Below are 15423 nucleotides of genomic sequence, written 5' to 3' on the forward strand. Positions count from 1 at the left end.
TTAAGGAGGACCGGTAAATGGCTGAACTGTATAATATAGTCAGTTTAAAGGAGTAAAGTCAGGTTTCATGTTTTTCCTCATGTTTATCTGTTTCCTTAGGGTTTGGTCAGACAGCTGCAGCAGGAGCTTGCTGATGCTCTTAAAAAGCAGTCTATGTCAGAAGCTTCCCTTGAAGTTACTACACGCTACCGCAGTGACCTTGAGGAAGACAAATTGCACTTGCAGAAGGAACTGGACAGGATTAAAGCTAAGGTACAGAGAGGCTGTAACTTACACATAAAATCTGAGGGTGATTTTTCCCTGTTTCTGGTGAAGAAGAGAAAAATAATGTTCTGAGAGCAAGTACCAGAGAGAGCTAAGGAGGTTAGCAGTGATACCCTGTCATAATTCATGAAGCTGGTGAAATCTTTGCCAGCTGGCCTCCTCCTCTGTAGTGAAAGATAAGTGTTACTAGAATCATCAAAAAGCCAACTAGTTTCTTTTGCAAGTAGGAGCCGTTCTTCAGCCCCACAGCTAAAGTTCTTCTTGTGGCTCCAGGGTGTTGTAGCAGTGTTCTTTCTTTTCCCAACTTACTTCCCTCTCCTGGTGTCAAACACAATTAAGAATTTATTTGTGGATGGGATGTGTACAAACTACCAACTATCTGAAGCAACATCACACAGGTGCTCTGAATTTACAAATTGTTTTTCTGTGTCTTATAAGGTTGGTTGTAAACACTATAAGGTGGTCTTTATCCCCTTAGTCTTCTCAACTTGCCCCTTGTCATCTGTGATCACAGTCATGCCTGTGCCAAATCAGAGCAGAGAGTTCAAAGTATAAGCAAATGTCCTCCTATCGTAGAAATAAATTCAGGGGTATAGATTTAAAGACAAGTATATGAACTGCATTGTTCTGTGCACTTGGTGTCCATGACTGGGTGGTCTTCGGCACGAGGTCATTATGTCTTTAGCTGGAGAAGATCTGTATTTGATAAGCTGCTTTGCAAAATGACCTGGTGTCTCAGCAGGTTATCGCTTTTGGTTTGGCCAAGATTGGTGTCTGATTTCTGAGAAAAAGTAGAAATACTGGACAGCTGAATTTGAGTTTCTTTTTTGCTCTCTGTGAGAGTTGTGGGTTTTTTTCTGAAACATCTACCATAATAATGTACTAATGAGCTGTGAAATCACTTTAGGAAAAGGATGAGGTTTTTTGGTTAATATTTTCGATAGAATTGCAAACAAGTAGTTTCAGGATGTCACAAGTCACTGAGAAGGTAGGATTGGCAGTGTCAATGCTCATAATGGTGTTATAGAAAATCCTTTGTACAGATGGGAGAGGCCAGTGTCACAGATGATGAAATATCATCTGTTATTGTTCATTTGCTAAGAGAAATGAAGGCTTGAATGAATTGGAAACGATTCCAGTACTTTGGGTAGGGGGTGTATGTAGATACATGCAATATTCAAATTCTTCAGTGCTCACTGAGCTCTCTATACTGAACCTAACCTGGCTGCTGAGGATTCTCATTGCTATTTTACAGTTACATGAGTCTGAACAACAGCGTATTCAATCTGAGCGTTGCATTCAAGATTTGAAGACTGACCTAGATAATAAGGAAAGACAAATATCAGCTTCTAACCAAAAAATGAAAGACCTTCTGTTAGCAGCTTCCAGAAGCATTTCTACAATAAAGCAGCTGGAAGAACATGTCCAACGGTAAGAAAATAACAGAGTGAAGCAAGGTTTTGCTTTCTGGGATTCTCTGAAAACATCAGAATTGCCTTGTTGCATCATCAGTGTAATACATGATTTTAAAAGAAGCTCTTGCTTTAAATAGCATTCTTTCACACCATTCTTTTGCAGTGTGTGCTATTATGGATTTGTCTAATAAGATCTGTGCTTCTCTTTAAGGCTTGAAATGGAAAATGCCAGAGTGGAAGCTGCTGCGCAACACCAGGACAAGAGAACTGAAGCATCAGTAAGCCAGTCATAAACTTCCCTTTTATTTACTTATTTTTTAATTTTTTTTGTGAGCTTCTGAGCCTATTTAGATATTTTTCATGGGGAATTTATGTGGTTTTCCTGGGGATCATAGGGGAGCTGAGTCATCTGAGCTGTGGTGTGACTGTAGGGTACTCTGAAAATCCTGATGGTCTATTCTCCAGTTTTGAGAGTTTTCCCATAATAATATAACAAGTCTTACTAAACCCTATATGTATGTATATATATATATATATATATATATAGTTGTTATTTAGTTGTTAAGTTGTATACTTAACCCTATATATATATATAGGGTTATATATATATATATATATATATATATGGTGAGATTTTGACACTAGTGAGCTGGTTTAAATATTTCATTCTTTATGCCAGTCATGGCATTAAATGACAGATTTTACATGTGTGACAGTTCCAAGAGCTTCATACCAGAGACCTGACTGACATCATCAGGCTGTGGGACAAGAATTATATTCCTCAGAGATTTTGCTGTGTGGCATTGCTTTTCCTTTGGCTGCTCGATGTGTATTTGTTTCTATGAAATGGTAAAGAGGAATCCCTGTGGTATTATTTGCAGAGCTTGGTGAAAGGCTTGCAACTTGCCCCTGTTCAGTGGTATTGCCATAAATAAGGTGATTGATATTAGCAGAAATAAGATGATTTCACCTGTGGTTTATATGAGGCAAATTATTTTTGTATTCTATCTAAACAATGAACTGGGGGCCTTGTTATACCTGTGGTTGTTAAATAATGTTGAAGAGATTCTGAAAATAACTCTACATGAATGTTGAACTTTGTGCTGTACCGACACTGGCAGAAGAATAAAGAAGTGCTTATTCTTCCCCCTTGGTTAAGAAAGTATGGTTTTCAAATGTATGGTGGATGGGAGAAGGTACTTTGTTCACTGTTAGAGTTAGGGTAGCATGGTTAGCTTGCAGTTGGACTTGAAGATCTTTTCCAACCTGAGCAATTCTATGATCCTATGATTGGACATTCTTTGTATTCTGCACAGTTGCCTCCTTGAAGCCAAATGGCAGAGGTGATATTTGCTAACAGTTTTATCATAGCATTGGTATTTCTCATGACTGATGACGAGGGTAAGTATGAAAAGAGTAGAGAGCTGGAAAGATATGCATAAATTTTTTTTTTGATAATGAAATGTGAACTTTGGTCTAGAAAGACAGTGTCTTCTTCCTTCTTTTGATGCTTTCTTAGGTTCACAGTCATCTAGAGGATTTGATAACCGGATTACGTACAGTACAGACTGTTGTAGAAGAATATCAACATCAGCAGGTATCTCAATGACTTCTGCAAAGAACTGGTTTACTCTTTTTATTTCTTGTGTGCAGGTAATTGATTGGAAAGATTGGGTGTGCTGTAAAGTACAAGTAAACTGACAAAATTGGTTTCAGGGCAAGACACCTTCAAAGGTAAAGGTTGTAAATCTCCACCTTTCACTGCTGCCATTTCTATCTTTGCAGTAGTATGAAAATGTTTGTGTTAATCAGCATGATTCTTTTGATGGATAGGATGGACAATGTCAGCAGGAGGGAGATGTGTGGTTCAGATCTGGGAGGGGAAACCTGGATGTGAGAAATCTATTTTATCTTCAGAGCTTTGTCATAGTTTCCACCTGAGCTCATTAGGTTCTTTTTCCATTTGTGAATATGTGTTGGTACTTTACTGCCCCGCAGGGGGCTGAGGTAAGGAAAGAACAACTAGGTGAAGTAATGCTGTGCAGTCAGTGGCAGGCAGCTGGGAAGTAGCTGGTGCCCATGCATGGCTTAGCATCTTGTGTAACCTTGGAATATTCTTTAATTAGTTTGCTGTTGGAAAATTAAGCTGCTATAGGGAGAATAAGAAGGATCTAGTGGAAGGGAAAAGCTGTTGATTATCTGCACCAGAAAAGTCTGAGTTCTTTTCCAGGTTCCTTTTCTGTCATCTTCTTTTGGTGATATACCAATTAGAAGGTTTTTAACATTTTTAACACTTCTGTATTTTACCCATACATTGTCACATACAGAGAACCGACATTTAACATATCCTGTAAAGACACATGAGGAAGTTTTATGAGTTTGTTGTATAAGCCTTTAAGGTCAGGTTTTTATGTCCTTCTGTAGGTCAGGGATGTCTCTCTTTTTCTTAAAATGTGCTATTCAAAGCATGTAGGCAACTTTCATTCTTTACAAAGGGAACTGAGTAAGCAAACTTGTTTACACACAAATGCATCTGTGATGCAAATCTTTGCTCCTTTGTGTAAAAGGATAAGTAACATTGCTGTTCTGAAAACATTTTCTTGCTCTGAGGAGATCTGCAGTTATTTCACAGTCAGTGAGTGTAGGGAATTTTAAGTGGTGGGCACAGTTATAAATGTAGTCATTTTTGTATCATTATGAAATCTGGAGAATTTCATGAAGAAAATTGTGGGTTAATGTTGTATGTGTGTCTTCTTATCTCCAAATGATGTAACCTCATTTTATCGTATAGAGAGCATTCACTTTTTCCACTAGCATTAAGTGCTGTTCTTGACGGTGCTTCTCAAGCCATCTTTTATAAACTCAGTGTAACATTCACTATAGATCCTTAGTGGTGAGAGCTTAGCCCTGCCTCCATTTGAGTTACTAGTTTGTAATGCAGTTCATGTGCAGTGTTGTCTCTCTGGTTATCTTGGCATTCCCTTTGTCATTGTTGTTTCCATAGATACAAAATCAGAATATGTTGGCTATGACATCCAGAGGCTCACGCATGATGTGCGAGGAAGATTGAAAGTCGAGAGCCCACCTTGAAGACCATATTGCTAAACTGAGTAGGGAAAATGCTGAGCTTTTAGAAGAAGTGAGCCCAGAAAACAGTCCCTAACACCTAGCCAATACCCAGAGCAATGCTGACATTTTCTTTAGTTCTTACATACTCTGATTTTATATCCCTGCTACTCAGGCCCTGAGTACTATTGTGATTTGGGAGTCATGAAGGAATTGAATAAAAGCCAAGAGAATATCTCGGAGTTGTGCTATCAGAAAGACGGTGTGGTTTGATACCAGTTGAGCACATGGAGCAAGGCAGCAGTTCCTGTGTTCTTTATTTGATTTCCTTCTGGTTATTGTCTGACCCCTTGATTTCCAAGCAGGATTAAAACACCCCTTATTTTCAGTGCAGTGTATGGAGGAACTGCTGCATGTTTTCAGAATAACAGGAGCTTAAAACCCTTGCAGAATAAATAAGGTGCAAATGCAAACTACAGAACTAGTTGCCAGCTCTCCTGTGGTTTGTCTGAAAAAACACCATGAGGAACAGCAACTAAATTAGTAAACACCCACAAATAAGATATGGAAGTAATGACTGAGAAGACACTGGTGAATTCCAGAAAAGCAGACTCTTCCACAAGAGCCTGCTGGTCATTGGAATGAATGCTGTAGAGTGTGCAGTGTTCTCCAGGGCTGTGGCTACCTGTGCAAGCTGACCTATTAGCAGAGGAACTGCGGAAGCTGTTCTCTAGCATCTTTTTTCCAGCTATTTGGGACGAAGCCCAATAAGGGGGCAGAGGGGCATTTGCTTCAGCAGGGGCGTTAATTGGTATCCCTAGCTCTTGGCCCGCTTGTGTGAAGCCTGAAGTGATTTAAATGTTTACAAGAATCCTGTGCCTCAGTGTTCTGCTGAATGTGGCAAAGGGATGGATATGTGCTATCTGGAGTTGCTATGTGTACTGTCCTGTGCTGAGTGTATCATGTATTTTTGTTTGTTTGTTTTTTGAAAGTGTGAGAATGAAAGAAAGCAGGTGAAGAAGCCGATAGAATTGAAACGACCACTTGAAGCATGTCTTGACCAGGAAAGGGAAAGAAATACTGAACTGCAGAAGGAACGTGACAGGTATGGTTCACTAGTACTTGAAAGAGAGCTCATGTAGGTTAGAAGTCAGGCTTTAAGGAACTTGAATGTAAAAGTAGGTGTGTTTAACTCTGAACAAATTCAGATCTCACATCAGTTCTTGCAAGACAGTTCTGGTACATGAGCCTATGATTTTCTGTAGCTGCCGTAAGAAGAGCAAATGTAGGCTGCCTTGCACTTCTGGGAGGGAAGTCTTTTTTTCCTCTGTTGAGGTGAAATTTGGACCCTCCAGGTGATCTACTGCATTGAAATGCTGGTTTTTCTTATTAACTTTTGGCCTGTTGAGCATGTTAAAAATGAAGCAAGCCATAGCTATGCTTTTCTTGTACAAGCGTGACAAATAGATACCTAGTTGCTTTGCTTATTTTCTTGACTGATTTGTTGTGCAGGTTCAAGAGGCTTCTGAAGAAAGCTGTGAAAAAACTAAAGATGCATGAAGCCAAAGAAAGAGACTCCCAATTTAATTTCCAGGGAGAAATGAAGAACAGGTATTCTGAAATGGTGAATGAAGTTGAAAAATTAAGAACAAAGGCAAGTTCTTGTTGTTTCTTTTTGTTCTTTTTGCTGGTTTTTTTTTGTTTGTTTTTTTGTTTTTGTTTTTGTTTGTTTGTTTGTTTTGTTGTTGGTGGTGGTTTTTTTCTTTGGGTCATGTTAATTTCTAGAGACTTGTAATATTCTTTTCAGTAGGTATGGAAAAGTTATATTTCTGGGAGAGAAAATTGGCTTCACAGTTGACCTTGGAAAGTACTGAAACATCTCATATTTTGTACATACTCTTGCAACCAGACACTGGATTTGACCTAGAGAGAAAATACCTTCCTTTACCACTGCTGTGGAAGCTGCTTTTTGAAGCACTGTTTACAAAGCTTTCAAGAGCAATGGCAGGAGGAGTACTTGTTTCCTGTGCCCAGTTAACTGTGTACTGGAACATTCCCCCTGAAGCATGATAGGCATTCTTTCTGCTGTCTGGGTAGAGTGGTTTGATTTCCATCAAGCAGTAGAGCAGTGCACAAAAGAATGGCCCTAGTGCCTTTCAGCACACTCCCGTAAGTGAAATTCTGCTAGTTTGCTACTTGTTGATCTTTTACTTGCTGCAGAACTGAGGAAGGTTGTAAGTCATGGAACCCTATTGGCAAGAACTTAAAAGTTGTTCTTCTCTTAAAAGATGATCTTGTCTTTCCTTTGACTCGGGTACTGAGTCAGCAGATGACAGTTACAGACTTGATGGTCTTCCCCTTCATAAATTTTCAGAGAATAATTTTACACCCCTCTAAGTTCATTTTATTACTGTCTGTAGGTTGCTGAACTTTCTCATCAGCTGGATTTAGAGTGTAAAAAATGTGTCCAACTACAAAGACAAAAGCATGATTTGCAAGAAGAGCTGGCTCTAAACATGAAAAAACATGAAAAACTAGAGAAGACCATATGCCAGCTGAAAGAAGAGTTGGCAAACCTGAGACAACATCTGGAGGCTGTCCACAATGTGCACAGGATGACTTACAACCAAATCGAACGATACAAGAAAGAAGTGGAAGAGCGAGCTGCACAAGAAATAAATCAAAAACTGCAAGAAGTCAATTTTTTTTTGGAGGTAAATGAATTTGTTGTGTATGTCTGTAGTTTTTATTATGTAACTTTGGTTTTTGTCATTTCTTGTTCGTACTTTGGTTTTTTGTGTTAGTGCCATACTTCTGTATTTCCTGAAGGGAAGTGGAAGAATGGAAAATTGTTTGTCGAAAGTGCTTTTGTGTGTGTAATTTGCCTGCAGGTCCCCAAGCTAATAGCCTTCCCTTGACAGACTTCTGATTTGCAGTTCTTAGAAGAAGCTATGGCCATCTGGTCATCTTGTTATTGCTGTTCATCACATGAATGCTATAACTTAGAGATGGCTTGGCCGTACGTACAGGTTGTGTTTTATCATTGTACAGGATAAAATGCTCAGGGAAGAAGTCACTGAAGTTACCGTGGGGCAGAAAGAGTAGGGATGGGATTCTCATAATTTCTTTGTAGAATCCTTTTTGTGTGCCCTGTCCTACAGCCATAGCATTCTTTTAGTAGCTGCTCTCATAAGTAATATTGCTAAGAGCAGATCTGTGTGGATGAAAACAGTTATTTAACGTGTTGGTTCCAGGGTTTTGCCTTGATTGCTGATAGTAGTGAGAAGGTCCAGTTGACTCAGTTGAGTAAAACTGGGCCCTTTAAATTGGTTATGGGCAACCGTATGGGGAGATGCAGTTCACTTTTTCTTTGCAGTGGTTGAAATTGTATTATCTGCTTCAGGTCCAGGCAGCCTCACAAGACAAGATAGAACAAATCAGAGAAAATCATCATGCCTCGCTGAGAGACCAGCTGAAGTGCAGAATAAAAGAGCTTGAATGTGAGTTGGACAAAATAAAAAATACCAAAGACAATATTTTTCAAAACGAATCTATGCTTGCGGAAGTGGAAAAATACAAAGAGCTCTATCGTGAAGAAATGAAAATGAGAATAAGGCTAGCAAATAAGCTGGAAAGGTAAGTGCATGCTTTTTTGGAGTGGTAACAAGACGTGAAGTAGCAGTAGCTTGCATGAAAAACCTTGTACTGTTTCCTCCTAAAATCCTTTTTCTGTGTCTTGTCAGCACTATGGATGTAAGCGTAACCCTCTAAAACCTTTCCCCTTTATTTTTGGAACCACCATCATTTCACTTCAGTGTTCTAGCAGTCACACCACTAGTCATGGCATCACTGGCCCGTGTTTGAAGTTGATAGCATTTTAACACATGGCCTTTGGGCCCCTCTCATTTTGGACTTCTAATGCCTTCTCTTTTCAAAAGCTGAATAGTAGTCAAAGACCTGGAAGAAGTGACTCTGCAAAAATATTACCAAAGATAATTCTTTGTGTGTTTTTAAATATTTCAGAACAACCGAGAGACTTGCAGAAGCCAATTGTAAGCTCTTTGAGGAACGCCTAAGAAACAAATCTTTAATTGCAAGCAGCACTGTCAGTGGAGGTTTTGTAGCAAGTCCAGGAAAATATTCAGCTGAACTGGGAAATCTCAGCCACAATTCCGCACTGAACAGAAGCTTCAGCCAAGTGGAATGCTTCCTAGATGCAGCTGGGACTGCATTACTGTCAAGAAAAATTTGCAGTCTACTTGGATAAGGTAAGCATTGTGAAATACTCTTCAGTGATGAAGACTTTAGGTCATTAAGATTGTACAGAATTCCTAGAGTGCTCAGACACCAAAAATACTGACATCTAAATGATGAACTATCTAACTGTATATACACATAACTATGTACTTATGTAAGGTTTTTGTGTTGGTTTTTTTTTCTTTTTTTTCAACTAGAGAAAATTTAATAAGCAGCTGCTGTGGCATTGGAAGTTCCCAGCTAAGCTATTTATTAAACTTTATTGTATAGAATGTGCATAAGTGTATGACGTACTTGAAATGGATAACTTTGACATCTTTGCTCAGCCCATCAGACATCTCTGGTCAAGCCATGTTGTTTTTTTCCTTACTGATCTTCATTTTTAGTTTCTTTTAGTACATTAATACTAACAAAGACATCCTTTAAAACTAGGATGATGTGAGTATGATTGCTTTGCTTCTTACTATACAGTTTGCTGTGGGATGCATGCTGTGCCTAGGAAACATTTCTTTTTGTGCTTCCTGCTATGTATTATTACCTGAGAAAACAACAACCTACTCTTCAAGTCTTCACAGCTTTATAATATTTTGCAGCAATTTATACATGATTGCAACTTCTGCAATAGCTCTGAAGTACTTTGCCAGTTGTGCTGCTTAGTACTTGGCCTGTTCACCAGGCTACTTAAAAAGACATGAGTTTACCTGACTCTGAGCCTTGTCTTTGCTTCAGTTATACCTCAGATTTTTCCAGTAATCTGTTTCCTTCTATTGGGAAAAAAACAAAACAACAACAAAAAAAAACCACCTCTGTATTGCCATTAAATTCAAACTAAGTGCTGCCTTCTTGGATGGAGGAGATTACAAGTTCTCCTGACAGTAAAGTTCATAATAACTGGAAACTAAGGAACTTAAATTAGAGTTTGCCTCGTGTAGTCATCTTGCACTTTTGTTTTTATTTAAAGCTCTCAGTGCACATTTGGTGTTTTTCAAAGTAAGGGAGGTTATCTGAAGTAGAGTGTGAGCATCTCCTGGGACGAGGAAGCTCGTGTAGATTTTGGCTTTGGTTTTGCAAAAGCTTTGATAAAGCTTCAAGGATAAGAAGCTGAAAATACTTCACGCCGCCATTATTCAAAATGCTGGTATCAATTACTTTGTCCATGCAACTGTTTGAAGAAACAAATTGCACTGATTGCAAACAAGAGAAAGAAATGCAGCTCTGAAAAGTGGGTGCAGGAAATAATAGTGACTTCTGCTAGCTGCAACCAGCGTGAGTGCATGAATTCATGAAACCAGTTTTCCTACTGGTAGCATAAGAAAGGGAACACCTACTTCCCATTCCGTCTCTCAGTTTCTGTTTCCTTTCTGATTTTATTTCCTGTCTGCACTCCTGATTTTTAGCAGTCTTATAAATTTCCACTCTTTTGGCTTCTGCCTGTTCCTCTTGTTCTTTTACTTGGCACCACCGAGAAATGTCTTGCTCTGTCTTCTTTATGCTGCATCCCACAGTCAGATAATTACACCTGTAGGTGAGACCACAAGCCTTCTGTTCTCCAGGCTTAACAGTCCTGATGCTCTCAGCCTCTCCACATAAGCCACATGCTCCAAGCACTTAACTGTATTTGCTAATGACATGAGTCTGGAAGCTATATGCTGTCTGTTTTGACAATTACTTCTATGCGTTAAAGACCTGATGGAAAATAACACAGGAGTCGCAAATATCTTCATATGTAAATGATCGCATACGGTGTTTGGACTGTGGCCCTTTAAAAGGTCTAATTTCTCCTTATGAAAACTTTGCATTCAGAATAAATGACAGTAAATAAACATCTCCTGGGGGAGCGAGGGGTAAATGCTCCTTTCTAGCGATCCAAGCTGGTTTCTGTTACTTAATAAAATGTGCAGTGTTATTTATAATGCATGTGTTATTTATAATTCTAGGTACAGAAGGAATTGGAGAAAAAAATCAATAAGGAACTTTAGCAAGGTAATATGCTACTCTGATATCAGTGTTTTTAAGGAAGATGATGACTGTTCGTAACTTCTGTGTAATTATTTTCAAAAGTTGTCAAGATTTGTGCTGTTTGAAGCACAGTGTGGGGTTGTTTTTAACTCTAACTTAGAGAGTTTTAATGGAAAACTTCCTGCTAACCAATATACTCTTCAGAATGTTCTGCAGCTACTTTTGAGAAAAAGCACGGAGAGCAAACCATCTCCCCCACACAGATACACTTGGCTTAAGCTGAAGTCAACTTTCATCCTCAGGCACAAACATCAAATGTAAAAAAAAAAAAAGCCCAGAAATAAGATTTTTATGGACTTCTGTCACTACTTCTCTTTCTGCATACATTCATTGCATTCAGCACTTCAAATATACCATATACATTTTCTGGTGTTCTTAATTTTTGCTCGCTCTTTTTCATTGCTTTTGTTTGTACCTGACATGTTGTCTTACTTGTCTTTGGATAAAGAAGAATCAGTGGAAAAGATAGCCTTTCTTTAGGTAAAAGTCATTCAGCAATATATAGACAAACACAGCATGAACTGGTTGCTTTTAATATGCAGTGTAAAGCCTGTTCTATAATAAAAGGCCAGGTCTTCAGAGAAGAATTCATACTGTTTCACAATTAGCATTCTGCCAGAGTCACTGCTGCTGTTCCTAGAGTTATTTTGAAGCAGGGAGCCCTTGAGAATCCAGCTGTTGCTTCACAGCTCTTCCAATTTCCCTGAATAGACAGAAACCCATTGCCATGTGCCCATTTGCATATTCAAACATAATTACATGTGTAGTAGGAGCCGTAGTATTTGCTTGGTCTGGGGATCTTGTCTGGAAAAGGCTGATGGATGGAAGTACTGAAAATCCTTTTCTGCTTCCATCGAAGATGTGTTTCCATGAACGAAAGAGGGTTTAGCCAGGGAAAGTTAAGACATCCCTGGCAGTTAAAGTTAAGGCTGAAACTTTCATATATATATATGGGCATGTAATAACAGGAGGCGGAGAAATGGCTGTAAACTTGAAAGTAGGTAGATTTAGACTAGATATTAGGAAGACACTCTTTACTTCCTAATGTAAGGGTGGTGAGACTCTGGAACAGGTTGCTTAGAGATGCTGTGCATAGCCCCCATCTTGCAGGCATTCAGAGCCAGTCCGGATGGGGCTCTGAGGAACCTGGTCTAGAGGGAGCTGTCCCTGCCTATAGAAGGGAGATTGGAACTGGGTGATCTTAAAAGGTCCCTTCCAGCCCAAACCATTCTGTGTTTCTAAAACCTGGAATTTCTTTAACTAGCTTTAAAAATTGTATTGGCTGATCATTGAATGTGGAAAAATGTTTCTTCCTTTATGCCTGTCCTTTTTGATTTGTGTTTTCCTTGGAAGTTTTTAAATATTTCTCTAGAGCGTAGCCTGATCAGTTATCAGTAATGTTTTTACAGTGACTGATTTGACTCAATCTACTGTAAAAGTAATATCGTGAATCTTGTTTCTTTTCTTTCCAGCCACCGCTGAGCTTGAAACTGCTAGAGCTTCTCCAATGGAATCTACTCATGGATCTTCAAAAAATCTCAATGTTGACCAGGATCCCCTTTGCAGAGCGGTACAGGAGTACCGGGATGTTTTAAACCAAAATTACCTGATCTAAATATATTTTTATTTAAAATGCAAAGGGAAAAGTACTGGAGATCATTTGTTTACATAGGAGGTCTGTGACTTCCCATCCTGCAGCTTAGTGTGGAAACATCTTTACTGCGGTTTGAATATAAATTTTAAATGTATTAAATAGGTTGACACTCTGCACTTACCTGTTGGTCACCGAGGGGTAGCCAGTTTATTTTGCACTCAGGATAAGAACCATATCTATTTTTTCTTACTATCAGACTGAATAAGGTTGGTTCTTGAACTTGACGGAACTGTCAAAATGTTTTTGACACATTATTTTGCTCCACGTTTTTTGTTAAAGGTTTTACCAGAAGCATTCCTTTGGTTCTATTTAACCCTTCCACTGTTTGTGGTAGTCTCCAGTGTTATTTTAACGCATAGGAGATTTTGATTGGATTCCTGCCAGCTGTTTCCATCCTGATGCTGTGAATATTTCTGCTGGTTAAGTGGAAGTTTTACCAGTGATTAAGCTGGAGAAGAATGCACTTTACATTGCTGTCACTTTCACGCACCTTAGGTTTAAAAATACTGTGCGTGTGTAGCAGTGCCAAGAAAGCTTTAATGTGACCTTTTTGATATTTCTGACTTTATATCCTTGTTGGATTTTGCGTTAGAATTTGACTCATCTTAAGACATTCACAGTTGGTAGATGAACACATGATGAACCTGAAGCGGTTCATAGTGGAAGAAGGAAAATTAATATTTCAACCTTCTGTCCAATTGGTACTGCACCTTTTTATATGAATGTATTTTGTGACACTAATATGCTATATTTAATTCCAGATATTTATGTTCCAACTTGGAACATAATTATTTAATAAACTTTCGTATCTGGTACATCTTTGTTTTATTCTGTTGGCCTTCTTGACTTGCTTTCCACCTCATTCCTTGCCTCTATGACTTGCTACAGTCCTCCTCTGCTCACTTCCATCTCTCCTTCTGGTGCCTTCAGTCTGCCCTGAGATCAGACAAATGACCAGCATGCATTTGTGTCCTTTTCCTCCTGGGTACTTGAAGCAGTGGGGCAAACAGCTACTATATGTCATAAGGTTTGTCATCATAGAAATTAAGGGGTATATGCTTGAAACAAGTGTGGACGGTTGTGATTTTAATGGGTGTGCTGAACCACTTTCAGGTCTTCGGTGGTGATTCATTAACAGGAAGCCGAGGGTAAAGTCTCTGTTGTAAACCTGGCCATGCTTGGGAGGGGGATCTTTGGAGCCTTTTCTGCAGGTTGGCCATTCCTTTATGAGATAACTTCTGGTGGCCCTTTGTGCTCTCTCCAGCTGGTACAAGGCAGGAGCCAGGTGGAAGAATATCTCCAGCAGAATCCAGACAGCAAAGCACTCATAGAGTACCTTGCGCTTCTCCATGTTGGTTAAAGCCAGTTCTCCCTCCTCATTTATCAGAGGGAGTGCACTCTCCCAGGTCTGTCACTTCTGCCCAGTGCACCTGTAGGCTCCCTTCTGGTTATTTTTACATCCCTCGCCAAGTTCAGTTCCATCTGTGCCTCAGCCTTCCTGATCCCATGCATGTCCAGACAGCATCCCTGGCCCCTTCCCAGCTACCTGTCCCTGCTTCCACTGCATACAACAAGCATGCGGGGCAGGGCCAACCAAGGAGTCCTATTAAAACTAGTGCCACCAAAAACAGCTGACGAGCCTTGGCAATTGGGACTCCTTGCTGGGAGGCACTGAGGCCCCGAATTTGCCACCAAAAATAACCTCTCCAGAGCAGTTTGCTGTTATCTGGGGGCACATGTCACAGATGTTAAGAAGACTCTACTGCCTCTGATAAAATAGAAGGCTACTACCCACTCAAGGTCTCATTCAAGTAGGGTCCCAGGAGGCTGCAAAAAGGAAATTACAGAATATTAAAAGGGACTTTGAATCCCTTGGGAAGATGTCAAAGGGAGCAGGAACACAAGTAGTCTTCTCTGTACTGCTGACTGGGGGCTGAGAAATGAAGAGGGAGAATGGGTCAGGTAAATTACTGGCTCAGGTAATGGTGTCAGGATCAAGGTTTTGGTTACTGTGATCTTGGGCAGGCCTTTGAGGGACCAGGTATGTGGACATCAGACAGAATGTGACAGAGCAGGTGGGGCAAAAGCATGCTGGGGAGCAAGCTGGTTGGATTGATTACCAGTGCTTTAAACTAGATTCAGTGCAGGGAGTGGATAGTTCCTTGTGATAGAAAAGGGACAGGGAATGCTGTCATTTAAGGAAACTGCAGGGGAAAACCTCAATTTGTGAGGAGTCTTGTATTTCGATATCATATTTAGTAAAATAAGTTTTTCCTCCTTAGATTGCCGCTGTTTTTATCCCATTCCCCTTTTCCCCCTCCTTTCTGGGCCCCGGGGGGGGCCCACGGGGTGGCTTCCCCTGTCACGGGCATAGGTAAATCTAAGTAACCCGTGACAGATTTTTTAAAGACTAGTCAAATGCAGCAGTGGGTGTGGAGAAAGAACAAAGAAATCTGTAATGGACTGTGATCAATTATTATAATTTCCATTGCCATCGGACTAGCAGCTGCGCTGAGCCCGGGACCGGACCGAGTTAGAGTTGGGCCGCCAGAGCAGTGAGGCGGAGCGCGTGCGGCCCCTTGGGGTTCAGTGCCTGCGGATATGATATCGGAATACAAGATAACACGATAATATAATATAACTGAGGCTAACAAATCGAACGAAACAGAGAGAGAGTGTCCCCGAAAACAGAGAGGCCTACTGTGAACTCTAGGTGACACGGCTGGAACGCTTCCCACTCTCCGAGAA

The 15423-nt window shown here is 40.0% G+C and overlaps 1 protein-coding gene across 3 annotated transcripts in view; it reads left to right on the forward strand.

Moving 5' to 3' along the window:
* LOC146760220 (uncharacterized) overlaps positions 1-13490 on the forward strand; it is a 54261-nt gene extending 40771 nt beyond the window's left edge. Inside the window, exons 28-38 of one of the 3 annotated variants that reach the window (XM_085550735.1) lie at positions 100-252; positions 1520-1695; positions 1891-1957; positions 3199-3276; positions 5738-5850; positions 6258-6399; positions 7166-7459; positions 8149-8381; positions 8769-9013; positions 10940-10985; positions 12494-13490. In XM_085550735.1, coding sequence (XP_085406861.1) covers positions 100-252; positions 1520-1695; positions 1891-1957; positions 3199-3276; positions 5738-5850; positions 6258-6399; positions 7166-7459; positions 8149-8381; positions 8769-9012 — 1500 coding nt within the window. In that variant the 3' untranslated portion in view covers position 9013; positions 10940-10985; positions 12494-13490. Of the gene's footprint in view, positions 1-99; positions 253-1519; positions 1696-1890; positions 1958-3198; positions 3333-4683; positions 4819-5737; positions 5851-6257; positions 6400-7165; positions 7460-8148; positions 8382-8768; positions 9014-10939; positions 10986-12493 lie in introns of those variants that run through there. The other 2 variants (XR_014947347.1, XM_085550736.1) reach the window with 2 other exon arrangements.
* The last annotated feature ends 1933 nt before the right edge of the window (positions 13491-15423 follow it).

The sequence above is a fragment of the Coturnix japonica genome, chromosome 6, assembly GCF_054131305.1.
Source record: "Coturnix japonica strain WE chromosome 6, WE-NBRP24, whole genome shotgun sequence".
Lineage (NCBI taxonomy): Eukaryota > Metazoa > Chordata > Aves > Galliformes > Phasianidae > Coturnix > Coturnix japonica.